Source organism: Prionailurus bengalensis, chromosome A3 (genome assembly GCF_016509475.1).
Source record: "Prionailurus bengalensis isolate Pbe53 chromosome A3, Fcat_Pben_1.1_paternal_pri, whole genome shotgun sequence".
NCBI lineage: Eukaryota > Metazoa > Chordata > Mammalia > Carnivora > Felidae > Prionailurus > Prionailurus bengalensis.
The window spans coordinates 62,588,250-62,602,249 of NC_057354.1; the positions used below are offsets into that span (position 1 = coordinate 62,588,250).

At 45.8% G+C, this 14,000-nt stretch overlaps 1 protein-coding gene across 7 annotated transcripts in view; it reads right to left on the reverse strand.

The window, feature by feature from the left end:
• The window catches only part of FER1L5 (fer-1 like family member 5), a 60,350-nt gene that overhangs the window by 42,228 nt on the left and 4,122 nt on the right, over nt 1-14,000 (reverse strand). For all 7 annotated transcript variants that reach the window (XM_043603247.1, XM_043603246.1, XM_043603248.1 and 4 more), the window contains exons 2-10: nt 10,554-10,866; nt 8,600-8,652; nt 7,893-7,984; nt 7,078-7,186; nt 5,293-5,347; nt 4,733-4,830; nt 3,444-3,572; nt 2,327-2,389; nt 1,508-1,558 (exon numbers count right to left, since the gene is read on the reverse strand). In XM_043603247.1, coding sequence (XP_043459182.1) covers nt 1,508-1,558; nt 2,327-2,389; nt 3,444-3,572; nt 4,733-4,830; nt 5,293-5,347; nt 7,078-7,186; nt 7,893-7,984; nt 8,600-8,652; nt 10,554-10,638 — 735 coding nt within the window. In that variant the 5' untranslated portion in view covers nt 10,639-10,866. The remainder of the gene's footprint in view (nt 1-1,507; nt 1,559-2,326; nt 2,390-3,443; nt 3,573-4,732; nt 4,831-5,292; nt 5,348-7,077; nt 7,187-7,892; nt 7,985-8,599; nt 8,653-10,553; nt 10,867-14,000) is intronic.

The window sequence follows — 14,000 nt, forward strand, 5'->3', positions numbered from 1 at the left end:
GTGAAGTTGAGTGATTGGGATGTGGGAACTCATGATACTATTCTCTCTGCTTTTGTGTATGTTTGAAATTTTTCAAAGAAGTAATTTAAGGAAAAAGACTCATCGGGGCGCCTGGGTGGCTCAGTTAGTCGAGTGTCTGACGTCAGCTCACGTCATGATCTCACGGTTTGTGAGCCCAAGCTCTGCATCAGGCTTGCATAGGGCTTGGGCTGGCTGCTTTCAGCATAGAGTCCACTTCAGATCCTCTGTCCCCTTCTCTCTGCCCCTCCCAGGCTTGCACTATTTCAATAATAAATAAACATTTATGTATTAAAAAAAATTTAATGTTTATTTTTGAGAGACAGAGAGAGAGAGAGACAGAGAGAGAGACAGAGCATGATCAGGGGAGGGGCAGAGAAAGAGGGAAACACAGAATCCAGAGCAGGCTCCAGGCTCTGAGCTGTCAGCACACAGCCCAACATGGGGCTCAAACTCACAAACTGTGAGATCGTGACCTGAGCTGAAGTTGGATGCTTAACCCACTGAGCCACCCAGGCTCCACCCCCCCCCCAAAAAAAATTTAAAAAATTATTAAAAAAAAAAGGCTCAGTTTTCTCTCATGTCTATAAATTATTTAACAGTTCATTATCATTAGTCCTTGTCTGGAAATTGTGCGATGGTCTTTGCCGAAAGCACAACATTTTTTACCACCTGCCATATAACCTCTCCAGAATCTCTCATTTCAAAGCCCATGTTGCTTCTTTGAGGGACAGGTCATGACTCTTCATGTGCTTATTACAAGTAGTGAGAAAGAAACCTTACTTTGATTTGTCCTAAATATACCTTTCTCAACACGGAAGACTTTCCCAGGGGTTGCCAGATTTAGCAAATAAAAATAGATGCCCACTTAAGTTAGAACTGCAGATAAACAATGACTACATTTTTAGTATATGTATGTCCCCCGGAGTATTCGTCAGGAGCCATGCAATTATTTAGGACATACTTGTATTTAAAAAGTACCTGTTGTTTAAGATTCAAATGTAATGGGACATCCTGTATTTAATCTGGCAACCCTACCTTTTCCTGATCTTCCTGGATTTGAAGAATCTTATTTAGCCCTTCATAAGTGTCAGCTTTCCTTATCTCCCAGCCTGTGTCTTTCCAAAGCAAACCTTTCTTTCTGTTCTCATAGACAGCAATTTTCTCTGTGTTTCTTAGGTTGGCATTTTTGGACCTTCTGCTTCCATTTCCTGGAGGCAGAGGTTTGAAATGTGTCCATTTTATTCAACATGGCACCCAGCTCTTTCATAAATGGTACACACTTTTATCCTTACAACAACTCTGTGGGTTGAGTATGTCATTATTCCCATTGTATATATGAGAAAGAGATTCTGAATAACTTGGGTAGATTCAAATCTGGATATTTCTACAGGAAAATCCAAGTTTTTGCCCCTAGACTCAGGCATGGAACCCATGGTGAGTCTCTGTTAATTGTTTCACCAAACCTCCTCCTTCATCCAGAGCTCACTTGGAATCTCCCGATCTCTGCGTTGAATCTCATTAGTGTGGAATTCATCACCTGCAGAGGGGTTCCCAGAAAGATTTGTTATTCACATCCCTCATTTCCCCCATCCCCATGGAAGGGATTGTAAGGGCACATTTGGAATGTATTTAATGCTTCCTAATGGCCCTCTAGAATTTATATAATGTTTCCTAATGGCCCACACTTCCACATAGTTCTTCTCATCTAATTCTCAGAGGTACCATGTAAGGTTCAGAATTTTAGTTCCATTTTACTGATGAGGAAATTGATCAGAGGGTCCAATCCACTTGGTCAACCCAAAGATCAGCCCAGAGAAAACTGTTGCACTCGACTTTCTCCATTGCACGCTGTCTTGATCATTTCCCATGTTCCGGTGTTCCCAAGAACATGTACACTCTTCAAGGGAGAGACCTCCTTGCTCCCCTTAGCCCTGTGCTGGGCACATAGGAGGCATTTGGTAACCACACATTCACCACTGTTACCGAGTTCCTTCTGATAGGGAATGGAATGTCCCATGTTGAGGGAACATTTGAGGGGTCCTTTGGTGACATGAGAATCCTGGCACATGGGAAGGGGCTATTCACCTCGGGGCCCAGCTCAGGGTCTAGTGGTATTCTATAACATTTGTTAAGTGATTGTGGGAAGTCTGGGCTGCCAGGGAGTGACGAAGGTGGTGGAGGTTGTGTCTTGGGGTCAGAAGGACCATCTGAAGTGACTGGCTCCAAGGGTGGGGGCGGGGAGCTGAAGTCCTTCCGAGGATTGAGGTGGGACAAGAAAATGGACCCATATTGTTTGGCTCCTCACCTGGATTAAGATGGTCTCATCAAAGAACTTTGCAGGCACTTCATGAAAATTCTGGAAGAAGATCTGATGTAGAGAGAATGGGGATAGGGGTTGGATGACATTTCTTCTACCACTTCACCCAAGGACTCAGTAAGCCTGGAGGCTCAGAATAACAAGCTTCTTGCCCCAGCCCTTGCCCATTTCATACTCTTCCTCCAGAAGCAGAGGCCTGCCAGGCTCCTGCAGGGGGTGTTTTGCCTAGGTAAAGGGCAGGGGTAGGGAATCCCAGGAGGATCTGTCATGAGCGGCTTAAGGCCCAGCTAGCTGCCCTGGGATGGAGACCCAAGCCTCTGCCTCCTTCTAGATTTCCCCATCAGTCCACTGCTCCCCAGCCCCTGCTGCAGCCAGAAACCTCTTTCCCAAGTGCAAACCCAGCCCGGTCACTCTCCTGATTCTTTCCGTGACTCCCAAGTGTCATCCATGACAGGGTCCCAGTGCACTTTGCAGGCCTCCCTCCAGCCACTCCCCTCCAGCCACACTCATATCTACAGTTCTGCCAAGTCCTGCTGCTTCTCATTTCTAGGCTTCTGAAGACACAGTTGTTTTTTCCTCACTTTTAATTCTCTATGATGTCCCTCTTTCACTGGTAGATTCTTCCTTGAAGGTTTCGGGAGCCCTTCCTCAGTCCACCCATTCCTCCCTGCTCCCACTGTGCTTTAATCTTTTATTTATTGGTCTATTCACTGATTAATTCAGTGAGTAGTCATGGACTTCCAACTGTGTATCAGACACAATACTACAGCTTAGGGCTTCAGCAGTGACAAGACATACATGGTCTGGGCCTGCATTTCGTGCTGCATTAACAGCACCCCCAGATCAGATCTCTGTTAACCCCAATCTTATCTCATTTTCATTGTTTATGTGTTCACATGCTGGTTCCCTCCACAGTCTACTGACTCTTCCAGTGTGAGGCTTCAAATTATTTCATTTGTATTTCCAGTGCCAAGCAGTGCTTGGCCAATGCTCAGTCAGTGTTTGTGGAAGATGCAAGCTTGCCTGATGCCTGAAATGCCCAGCCTCTGGCTGGCCCACTTGGCCCAAGTGCCCTGTTCAGCTCTGAAGGTCATGTGCGGCCCACCTCATTGAAGAAAGCATTGTTTCCCATCTTGATCCGTGTTTTGTGCTGGTAGCCTCCAATGACCACCTTGACCACCGGCTTGATGTTGTTGCCCATGAGCTGTCGGGCTTCATACACCTTCACTCGGACCTACAGGGGAACACAGGGGAACCTCATGTTGGGGCCTGGGCTCCCCCTTTTCCAACAGAGACTCTTTTCTTAAAGAACAAAGTGTTCTGATGAGAGGCATCTATTGCAGACAGAAGGAAGACACACAGGGAGCTGCCAGCCTGAAGACAAGTGCTGGGAAGGCTGTGGCTCCTTCTGTTTCCTTTTCTGGGAACTGTCCCCTCCACTGCTTTGTCCTTTCCATCTTGTGTAGACTTAGTGTTTCTCAATTGCTATGGACTTGTTACAGAACACAGAATGAAGTCTAATCTTACCCAGTTTGTTGGTTTTTTTTTTTTTTACTTTTGTCTACAATCTTTTTAAGGAATTACAAATTTTAAAGTTCCATGCAATTGAATCAATGATCTGTGATTTACTTTCTGACTTGTTATTTCTCTTTCCCCTTTATATATTTTACTGGGACTCAGCCTAGATTAGAAGGAAGGAGAGGAAGAACAATTCAGAGCCCAGAAAAGACCCAGGCTGGCTGAGGCCCAAGGGGAGAAAGAACAGGAGTTGGCAGTGGCCAGGAGGGCAGTCATGGAAACTTGCCATCTTACTGTAGATAGTAAACTGCATATGGATCTCCCAGCCCAGGCTATGGATTGGCCTTTCTCCATGAGGCCTCATGTGTCTCCATCAAGTCCAGGGACCCTTCAGGGAATGATATACATACAGCTACTGTCCCTCAGGGACAAGAGAGGGCCAAACTTGGCAAACAGGTCGCATGTCAGAATTTTGCCCTAACCTCTACTACATAGGAAGGGCAGTGATTTGGCACAGTGACCTTCTATCCTGGGCAAACTAGCCTGATGGAAAGGGATGGGGCCACAGGATGGCCAGCCTTGTGTTTCCTCCTGAAGGGCAGGGTCAGGCCTTCTGCTTCACCTCCCTAGGACTTGCCAGGTCTGGTTGGTGTACAGCCAACAGTGCCTCCTATGCCTCACTGGAGCTGTCTCTAGCTTCAGCTTCCTACAGAAGTGGCTCAGAATGGCACCCAGAGAAGCAAGATGTGCAGCAAGGTTCAGAAGACCGGTAGCTCTGGCCCTTTGCCATGACTTTGTGGAGAGATGGGGATGAACTGGGAATGCAGTGAGACAGTCAGGTGAATCATGAGGGCTTTCAACCTGGAAGGTCCTCACCTGAAAGTGCTGAGGCTTTGAAGACAGAGGCTTAGACATGGTGGAGCTGGGGACCATCAGTTTCTGCATAGCCACTTCTCGTGCACTTATGCCATCTCCTGGGGAAACACAGTCTGGGTGGGCTCTCGGAGGCTGGGGCTCAGGTTTTGAGGCAATGGCCACATTTCATTGTTCTATCCCTAGTGACTAGGTGCTGACTAAAACTATGGCCAAGAGGCCTCAAAAGGGGCACATGTCCTCCTCAGAAAATAGGCTCTCTCTCACTCTCAATAATCCTGGGCCCCACACTCCACACATGGGGGGGCTCTTAGAATGGCTATTCTTGCTTCCCTCTGCAGCCATTGGAGGCTGGGCTTTATCTCTAGAGATGTCAAGTGGAAATACTGGCGGGGCTGGGGGGGTCGGGGACAGATAACCTCAGCTAGGTGTTTCAAGATCTGGCCTCTAAACCCTAACCTGGTCATAATCTTTCTGTAGGCCTTGAGGGATGGCCTCAAAAGTCCCAAAGAGCCCATCCAGCTATGCTTGGAGAAGAGCAGGGGTAAGTCCCAAGTACATACCTATCTTCTCAATATCCTGGTTTCTCATAAGGGCCACCTGTAGAGTGACAGTGCACTGCAAGGCAAAGGCAGGGGAGCTTTAAGCCAGATCCTGCTATCCTTGGCCGCATCATAACACTGGAACCTTACTTGGCCTGGCTGAATTCATGCCCAGTCCCCCTGTGGGGAGCGATGATGGCCATGGTACCAGGCCATGCCATGCCATGGGGTCTGTGAAGTCTGGGGAGGAGGGAGGTTATGAACTGGTAGGGGGAGAGCAATGGGTTATAGCAGAGGGGATGTGGAGAATAGAAGAGGCACATGGTAGTGGTGGTGACAAGGGGGGTGCGGTGGGGTAGGGAGGAGAGGGAGAGGCACCTTGGGACCAGTCCAGAACTGCTGATGACAACAGCAATCCTCCTAGCCCAACATCTCCTGACCTCAGGTGAGGATTCCTGCAAATACCTCTTAATTAACCTCTTGCCTCCAAGTGCTCACTACCCATCCAAACTCTAGACCTTTGCCAGAATTGCTTCCTAAACACTGTGTAAGTGCCCTAACCGATGAGAGTAAAGTCACAACTCACCAGCATAGACCATAAGGCCCTTCACCTCAGGCCCCTGGTCTCAGCTAGTCTCAGCTCTCCCACCACTCCCTTCACATCCTCCCAACTCCCGTGTGCCAGCAGTACACCAACCAACCCTCCCTGCACCTGCTGTCTGCCTCTGTCTCCCTCCAGCCTTCACACATGCACCTTACACCCTTGCCTGGCATTGTCTTTCTTTCCCGTCCATTGGGCAAACTCGGGCCTACTGAGAAACTCAATATACAAAAGGACAGTGGCCAGACCTTATATAAAAATGGAACTCTGACCCACATCTGCAGCAATCAATTCGGGAAACCAACCCAATAAATCTACAGTAACCATCCTGGGAAGTCAGCCTGCTATTTCTAAGTCAGGCTTGTAGGAAGTCGGAGTACTCCTCTAGCAACCAGTCCAGGAAGCCAAACAATAACCCCTGTAACAATTGGCCCCAAATAGCCAGGACTGATTAATTAATTAACTAATTGACTGATTAACTAATTAACTAATTAAACTGATTGACTAATTAATAACTGATAGCTTCCCTAATTTTTGTCCTTTCTTTCCACCTAGGACCAACCAGAGAAAGCCAAATACATACCCCTAACCAATCACATAGGATGCCCAGCTTCTAGCTGGTCCGCTTATAGCTTCCCTCACCAGTAGCCTCCAATTAGGGCACACCGAGAGCCTTCCCTGTTTCCATTGTACAGCTTTCCCCCTCCTCTGCCTGTATTTGAGTCTCTGCCAAAATACATAACCAGGTCTGCATAAACAGCCTTTGCTTATTCTCCTTTGGTTGGTCTTTGTCTGCCTCCATCTATCTCAATCACATCTTTTACAAAGCCTTCTGCTACCTCTCACATGGAATTATTCACTTCCTCCTGACCTCAGTGACCTAGCCTTCCTGACCCTTGTGCTGGAGCACTTGTCACTGTGAGTAGTATCAATGGACCATGGGCTTCAGTTTTGCATCCCAGGCTTAACACGGTGGCTGACACCCAATGGACAACTGACTAATCAATCTAAATGGGTAGATGTAGGGGTGAGAGGGTAGATGGATGGCAGGATGGGGAGGTCAGGGAGATGATGGCAATGTGATGGGGCCTCCTAGGGCAGGAAATGCTGTCTGGTGGAGGCATTGGGCCTCTGTTAAAGTGGAGTAGCCCAGCTTCACCGGCTCCCCCCACTCCTCTAGCCACCATTCCTGAGGCCCAACTCACATCTGTGGACATCATGGCATGGTTAAGCAGGGTCAGGTCCTTCACAAAAAGGACGTTGCTTGGTTTTTGCACCAAGGGCTGGAGCAGTACTGTAGCCAGGCCAATGAACCTGGGGAGATGAGGAATACATATAAGATCCTGAGCCAAGGGGAAAGGGTGTCTTCTGTCCCAGGCATGACTTTATCTAGGGTTTTCTCTATTACAGGCTGTGTTGTCCACACAGAGGCTGAAGGAAGAATGCAGTGATGTGAAGCATCCACCAGAGGACGCAGGACTCTCGCGTCTCTGGTAATTGACTTTGGAGCTCTGAGCACTGGGTGCCCAGTTACTGGCTCTGCCCTGCCCAGCCCCTTCCCAGAAGCTCCTTCTCACACTCCTCCTGAATGGGAACAGTACCACATAACAGCTGATTGGACCGGGGGTAGACACCTGATGGAAGCTTGGCCAATCAGATTCCCCATCCTAGGAATTTTGACTTGGGATGCCCTAGTTCCAGTCTCAGTGGGTGTTAGTCTCCACTGGGTACTAGAATGTGTCCATGATGGGAAGCCAGGGTTGGGTAGAGAGAAGCAGAGATTTGAGATTCTGTGGTTTCAGAAGAGACAGAACTGCCCCTGGCTTCCCAGGGTCCTGGTTCTAGTCTGCATATCCAGCCTCACCACCCTTCCGCAGATCCCCCACCATTTTTCCCCCATTAATTAGCTGGAATGGGTATGATCCTTGCCACCTGAGTGAGCTATGGATAGAGACAGGAGATGCAGCATGTGCTGTGGCTTTTGATCACAGAGTTAGCTTCCGGCCTCTCTCTGCCTCACCTTTCTTTCTTTATTGCGCCCATGTCCCGAAGGATGATTTGCAGACAAGAGTCATTTGGCAAGGAGCAGTCCCAGAGGTGCCAGATTAGCGTCTGTGGGAGGCACGGGGAGGTCAGCATCTTTCCTCCACCCTCCCCTTCCCACCCTTCTAGGAAAGGAGGAAAGATGCAGGGAATGAGCTGGCACATTGTTTGTCTTCAACTGAGGAACCTCTCTCAAGTCTGGTTTCTTAACAGGATGGCATTAGCTACCTTTCACCAAAATGCTGAGCATCCTTCCTGGACTCCGCAGTGTGACTGCAATATCATGGGCGTCTTAGTAGTTATGGAGTTTGGGGACCTGGGGTGGGGGTGGGGGATATGGATGGATGGAAGATGAGAGGGATCCTGCACAGGGAACCTGGTCTCTGCTTCAGGTTTCTCGGAACATCAGGATGGCCAGGTTGGACAACATGGGCTATATCGTGGGTCCATCCCCGGAGTGGAGGGGAAGGGCCAAGAACAGCTCTGGGCAGATGTGGCTGCTGTGGCCCTCAGGCCTGCAAAACCATATCGGCTCAGGGGCTCCTCCCAGGCTGAGATGCCCTAGCCTTGGGGAGAGCTTGTGAGGCTCCCTGTCCTCTCTCTAGAATTCTGAGCATGGCCAGGACCCAAATTCACTATTGGGGTTGTCACTGCTTCTTTTGGATTTGTCCTGATGTGTTTTACCTCATTCCATGTGGGGTTATTCCCTTCCACTTCACTAGTTCTCCTCTTGACATCTGCAAAGGTACCAAGAGGCTGTCATTGGTGGTAGGAAATATTTCAAAGTCTAGGTTCAAGTGTGGTAAAGAGAGGTAGGACTCTAAGAAAACTTCAAATCTACATTGGGAGATGTGCCACGAAGTTGATTCTTAACTCTGGGCGTTTCAAAATTTCTCACTTTTTGTAAGAGTAACATCATCCCATGTGACAGATAATGTGTTTGCTTCATTTTCTTCCATTGTACGTAGTTCCTAGTCATCTTGCAGCCAGGTGGTGCCGCGTGACTCGTTCTGGCAAATGCAGTTTGGGAATGATTTTCATCACTGCCAAGATCGGCTCCTAAAATCTCCCAGGACATTCTTCCTCTCTCCACTCTTCACATCCACCCTCACGATCTATGGGCAGGGTGGTGCCAGGATGACTTTGCAGCTAAAAGCAGCAAGCAGCTGGTCCCTAAACCCTGCTTGGAGGAGCCACTCAGGATTGCTGCCCCATCAAGGCAGGACTTGGTGTGAAAAATAGATAAACTTTTATTGTGTTAGGGCATTGAGATTTAAAGGTTTGTTTGTTACCAGAGCAAAGTCTAGTGGACCTTAAGTCATGCCAAAACATCTATAATGGGTTGAGAGTTCTTCATCCACTAAAATCCCCTTCCTCCAGAAATATCTTTAACAAAGAACAATCTATAGTGCTGCAAAGAACCTCTAAATTGCTATATTACCTTGATATCCTTCCCAAGGAAAGAATGTGAAAGAGGGGGAGAGAGAGTGTGTGTGCAAGCATGCACTTGCTGGGTAGTGGGAAGGGATGCAGGGTAGTGGATGGTATATGGGGGAAGAGGGGCTTGGAAAGGTTAAAAGGGAATAAAAAATATCAAACATTCAGTTATAAGAATTTGTAGGTAAATCTGTGGGAAAGCCCAGGAGTCTGGGATTTAGGCATCTTTGTAAGCGGTATTTCTGGGAGGAGAAAGATAATGCCTTCGAGGTGGTAGGAAAGAAGGCTCTGAATCAGGCTATCCCCTGGCTCACAGCTAAGACACACTAAACGTCCACTACACCTCTCTGAACCTGTACCTGGGGACATCAACATGTATGGCCCTTGAACCTGGAGTCCCAGATGTCCACTCTCTGAGGGGTGTTGTCACATTCAGTGAGGACGGTTTCACAACCCAGAAAAAACAAATTAAGGAACCTCATTCTTTACTCATGCCTGTTATAGAAAATACTGTGCCTTCTTTCTCTTGGCCTTACTTTTCTCACTCCCCACATGTGCTAGGAAACCTCATTTGACTGCATCCACCTCCCCCTACTTTCCACCAACAGACTATATTTCTCCTGGCCTTCTTCTTTTTTGCTCCCAGCTCTGTGTTACACAGACATACTTAATCTCCTTCACATTCTCCCCCAAATCATTTCATCCCCCAACCTTCTTGGACACTTTTCTTATCTATAAAAAATGGAGACAATAAAACTTGCCTCATGGGATCATTGTGAGGAGAAAAAATCATTATGTTTATGAAAAGGCTCTCATAGGATGGAATGGTCATTACTGGATGTTGTACAAAGAGCTGTACACATATTATCTTTTAAAGTCCTCACATCGATCCTATGAAGCAGGTACTTTTTTTTTTTTTTAAGCCTCGGCTTGTGGCACAAGCCCTAGTTCACAGAAGCAGCTTGAGAAGTATTAATCTTCTCTTTTCCCTGTAGCCATTTCCCCGGAAAAAAAAACGGGAGGCAGAGATGTCATAATAGGAGAAATAATAGCAATAAACATAAGTTTTGAAAGAAATGGACAGTGTCTACCTCACCTTTCTGTCACACAGGGCATCTTTATAGACCAGGGCACCAATAAGTCTATTTTTTCACTGAACGCATGTTCCCTCTTGGGGCTCTCTCTCCATCCTGGCTCTCACCTTGGAAGTAGATGGACACGCAGGGTCTGGGTGGGGGGCTTAGGGGTGGGCTAATCTTGGCTGACTCCACGACAACCCGCAGCATGTTTTCCACCTCCTTCTCTCCTTCCCTCTGCAGCAAAGCCTCCTTCTTGGAGCACCTTGGTCCAACGTTCTCCCAGGGCTCATGGGGGTGAAGAGAGCCCCAGGTCTGTTGCTTAGCAGTAGAAGTGATGTCACAAAGGTGAGTGGTTCTTGGTTCTGGAGAGGAATGGAGGGGAACGACAGGAAGAAGTCACAGGAGTATGGAGCCAGTGGCTTGAGGTGACTGGGCCTGTAGAAACAAAATAATTTGGCCACTTTGCGTTTCCTCTTTCTTTTCTCTTTCTGTCTTATTCTCACCGTTCTGATTTCAAGATCAGGTATACAGTTAATGTTTCCTCTTTACATAAGCAAGTTATCTGGAGTGAATCATTGCCAGAGTCACACAATTTAGATGAGAAAATGAGAGAAGCGAGGTGATGTGAGAAAAGGAATAGGGAAATCAAAGACTGTTTCAATAAAGATTCAGGAGAATCCCTTCCTAATGTGTAAGCAGATACGTAGGCCTCCTTTTTTCTAAAGGAAACCTAAGTCCAGAAATGGGTCTGTCTTTAAAAAAGGGAAAAAATCAGCTTTTTAATTAATGAGCTCTTATGTCACTTTCTTATGTAAAGTGAAAGAAAAATCTCAACGTCAGTACAGTTTTGCTATCGCATCTTGACTACTCTTGAGGCCTCTTGTCATGACGATGGAGCTGGATCATTTGCTCTCATCTCTTCCACACTAAGATTTCTTCTGCTTATGGTCTGAACATTGTATAAATTGCATCTTATCCAAAAGTGCAAAGATTAATGGATATTTTAAAAACATATATAAGCCATGAAACAATTTAACAGTAACCTCACTATGCCTCCTAAAAGAGGCATGGCTTTCAAAAAGCTACGTGTGGGGAAAAAGCTACGTGTGGGGAAAAAGCTACATGTGGGATCTTGGTGCTACAACTGCTTTCCACTGCAGCAGATTTAAAAAGAAAAAGTCCTTCCTGACAGTTTTTCTTGAAATCTGAACACAATACAAAGTTTTTTGCGTTGTTCGTGATTTTCCAAACCAAACATCATTGACATGAAAGGCAAACCCTGAAAAGGAAAAGGCTGATAGGTTTGACCCCATAAAATTTAAATTCCTATGCAGAAAAACATACCTTAAACGACAAATATCAAAGTAGGTACATACATACCTATGTGCAACATAGGTATTGTTTGAAAGGTTAGTAGCCTTTTTAGCATGAGCTTTTTAAAAATATATGTTTTTTTTAAAGACTGTTTTTTTTTAAGTAATCTCTACACCCAATGTGGGGCTTGAACTCACAACCCCAAGATCAAGAGTTGTATGCTCCACCTGACTGAGTCAGCCAGGTGCTCCTAATGTGAGTTTTTATAATTCAATAAGAAAAAGACGAATATTCCCAAGGAAGATGGGGGAAAGTTTATAACATATGATTGCCCAAATGGACCAAAAAAAAAAAAGATGTAGCAAAAATCAGTTTCTGTTCATCAAAGAAACTAAATGAGATACCATTTATCACTTTGCCAAGTTGGATTCCAAAGCACCTGCCCCCCACCAAGAAAAGATGTAAAAAATTTTGAGCCCATCAATAACAAGCAAAGAAATGCAAGAAATCATTTCTCATCTCCCAAATTAGCAAAGAATGAAAAAAAACAGTAAGACTGATGTGCTGAGGAAGGAACAGGGCAGAGAGAAGATAAAAATCCCTACATGGCACTAATGGGAGAATAAATAGAAAAACAGCAGAAATCTGGCCCAAGATAAGTACCAGGGAGAGAGAATAAAGGGTGGGAGAGATGGAGCAAGAAGTGCTCTTTTTGGTCATTTCTACTAATATTAACCTCTATGTTTCTAAATAGCAACCCTTGAATTTTTCAATTTGACACGTTGTCTATTAAGTCAACTCTTACCCCATCTGTCATTTCTTCTGGCCTCCCAGCGTCTCTCTCCCAAAACTTCCTGATTCATCACTTTCAGACATTTCTACTGCTGTTTATCATGCACAGGAGTTTAGGTTTCTCTCACTCTGCCTTTTCTGCATTCTGTTCTCCCAATATAATGATACCTCATCTGGGGACTAAATCTATATTCACTATTTTCTTTACTATGATGATGTATATTTTTTCACTGCATATCAAGTAATATACAGTTGACCTTTGAACAACACGTTTGAACTGTATGGGTCCCCTTGTTTTTTTGTTTTTTAATTTTAGAGAGAGAGAGACAGTATGAGTGGGGGAGGAAACAGAGGAAGGGAGAGAGAGAGAAAGAGACAGGGAAAATCCCAAGCAGGCTCCACGCTTAGCCCAGAGCCCGACCTGGGACTTGATCCCACAACTTTGGAATCATGACCTGAGCAGAAGTCAAGAGTCAGTTGCCCAGGCCACCCAGGCACCCCTGTGTGGGTCCACTAGTGAGTGGATTTTTTTCAATAAATACAGTACAGTACTGTAGATGTATTTTCTCTTCCTTATAATATTCTTAGTAACATTCTCTTCTTTCTGGCTTACTTTATTATTAGAATATAGTACATAACACATATAACATATAAAATATGTGTTAATTGACCATTTATATCATTGGTAAGGCTTCCGGTCAACAATAAGCTATTAGTAGTTAAGTTTGGGGGGAGTCAAAAGTTATACATGGATTTTCGACTGTGCAAGGCAGGGTAGTTGGCATCCCTAATCCCGGCATTGTTTAAGGCTCAACTGCACTCTCATTCCATATCCTTTCTTATATAACTTTGTGTTTTACTGTAAGTTAGGAGTTGCTTTGTTTTTTTCATTTGCTTGCTTATCTTGAAAGTCTGACCAAGTCTTCCAACATCCTTCAGTAGCTCTGTGATACTCCTTTTCCTCCCCCCGACCCCCTCCCAGTAATCTCTACACCCTATGTGGGGCTCGAACTTATGGCCCTGAGATCAAGAGTTGCATGCTCTTTTGACTGAGCCAGCCAGGTGCTCCTGTGATACTCCTTTTAATACAATTTCCCCCAGATTCAAATCCATCAGGTTTTTTGGTTTGGTTTTTTTTTTTTGTTTTTGTTTTTTTTGTTTTTACCAGTTTTACTGTTTTTCCTGGGGATATCCCTCCTGGCCTTCTGTCCGGCATACACTGGTTGCTCCCCAGCCCTGTAGCACAGCTACCATCCCAGCACTTCCCCTCACCATCATCTTTAGAATTCCCTGTGTCTGTTTCCTGTGTTGGATCCTGTTTCCCAGATCCCATGTCTTCTTCATTCTTAAGTTACTCTCTCATCCTAGTGGGACACACTTTTCCATAGCTTTTTGAATTTTTTGAGTGTCTGCTGGTTTGTACATGTCATTACTCTGCCCATGCACTAGACTGATAGCCTGGC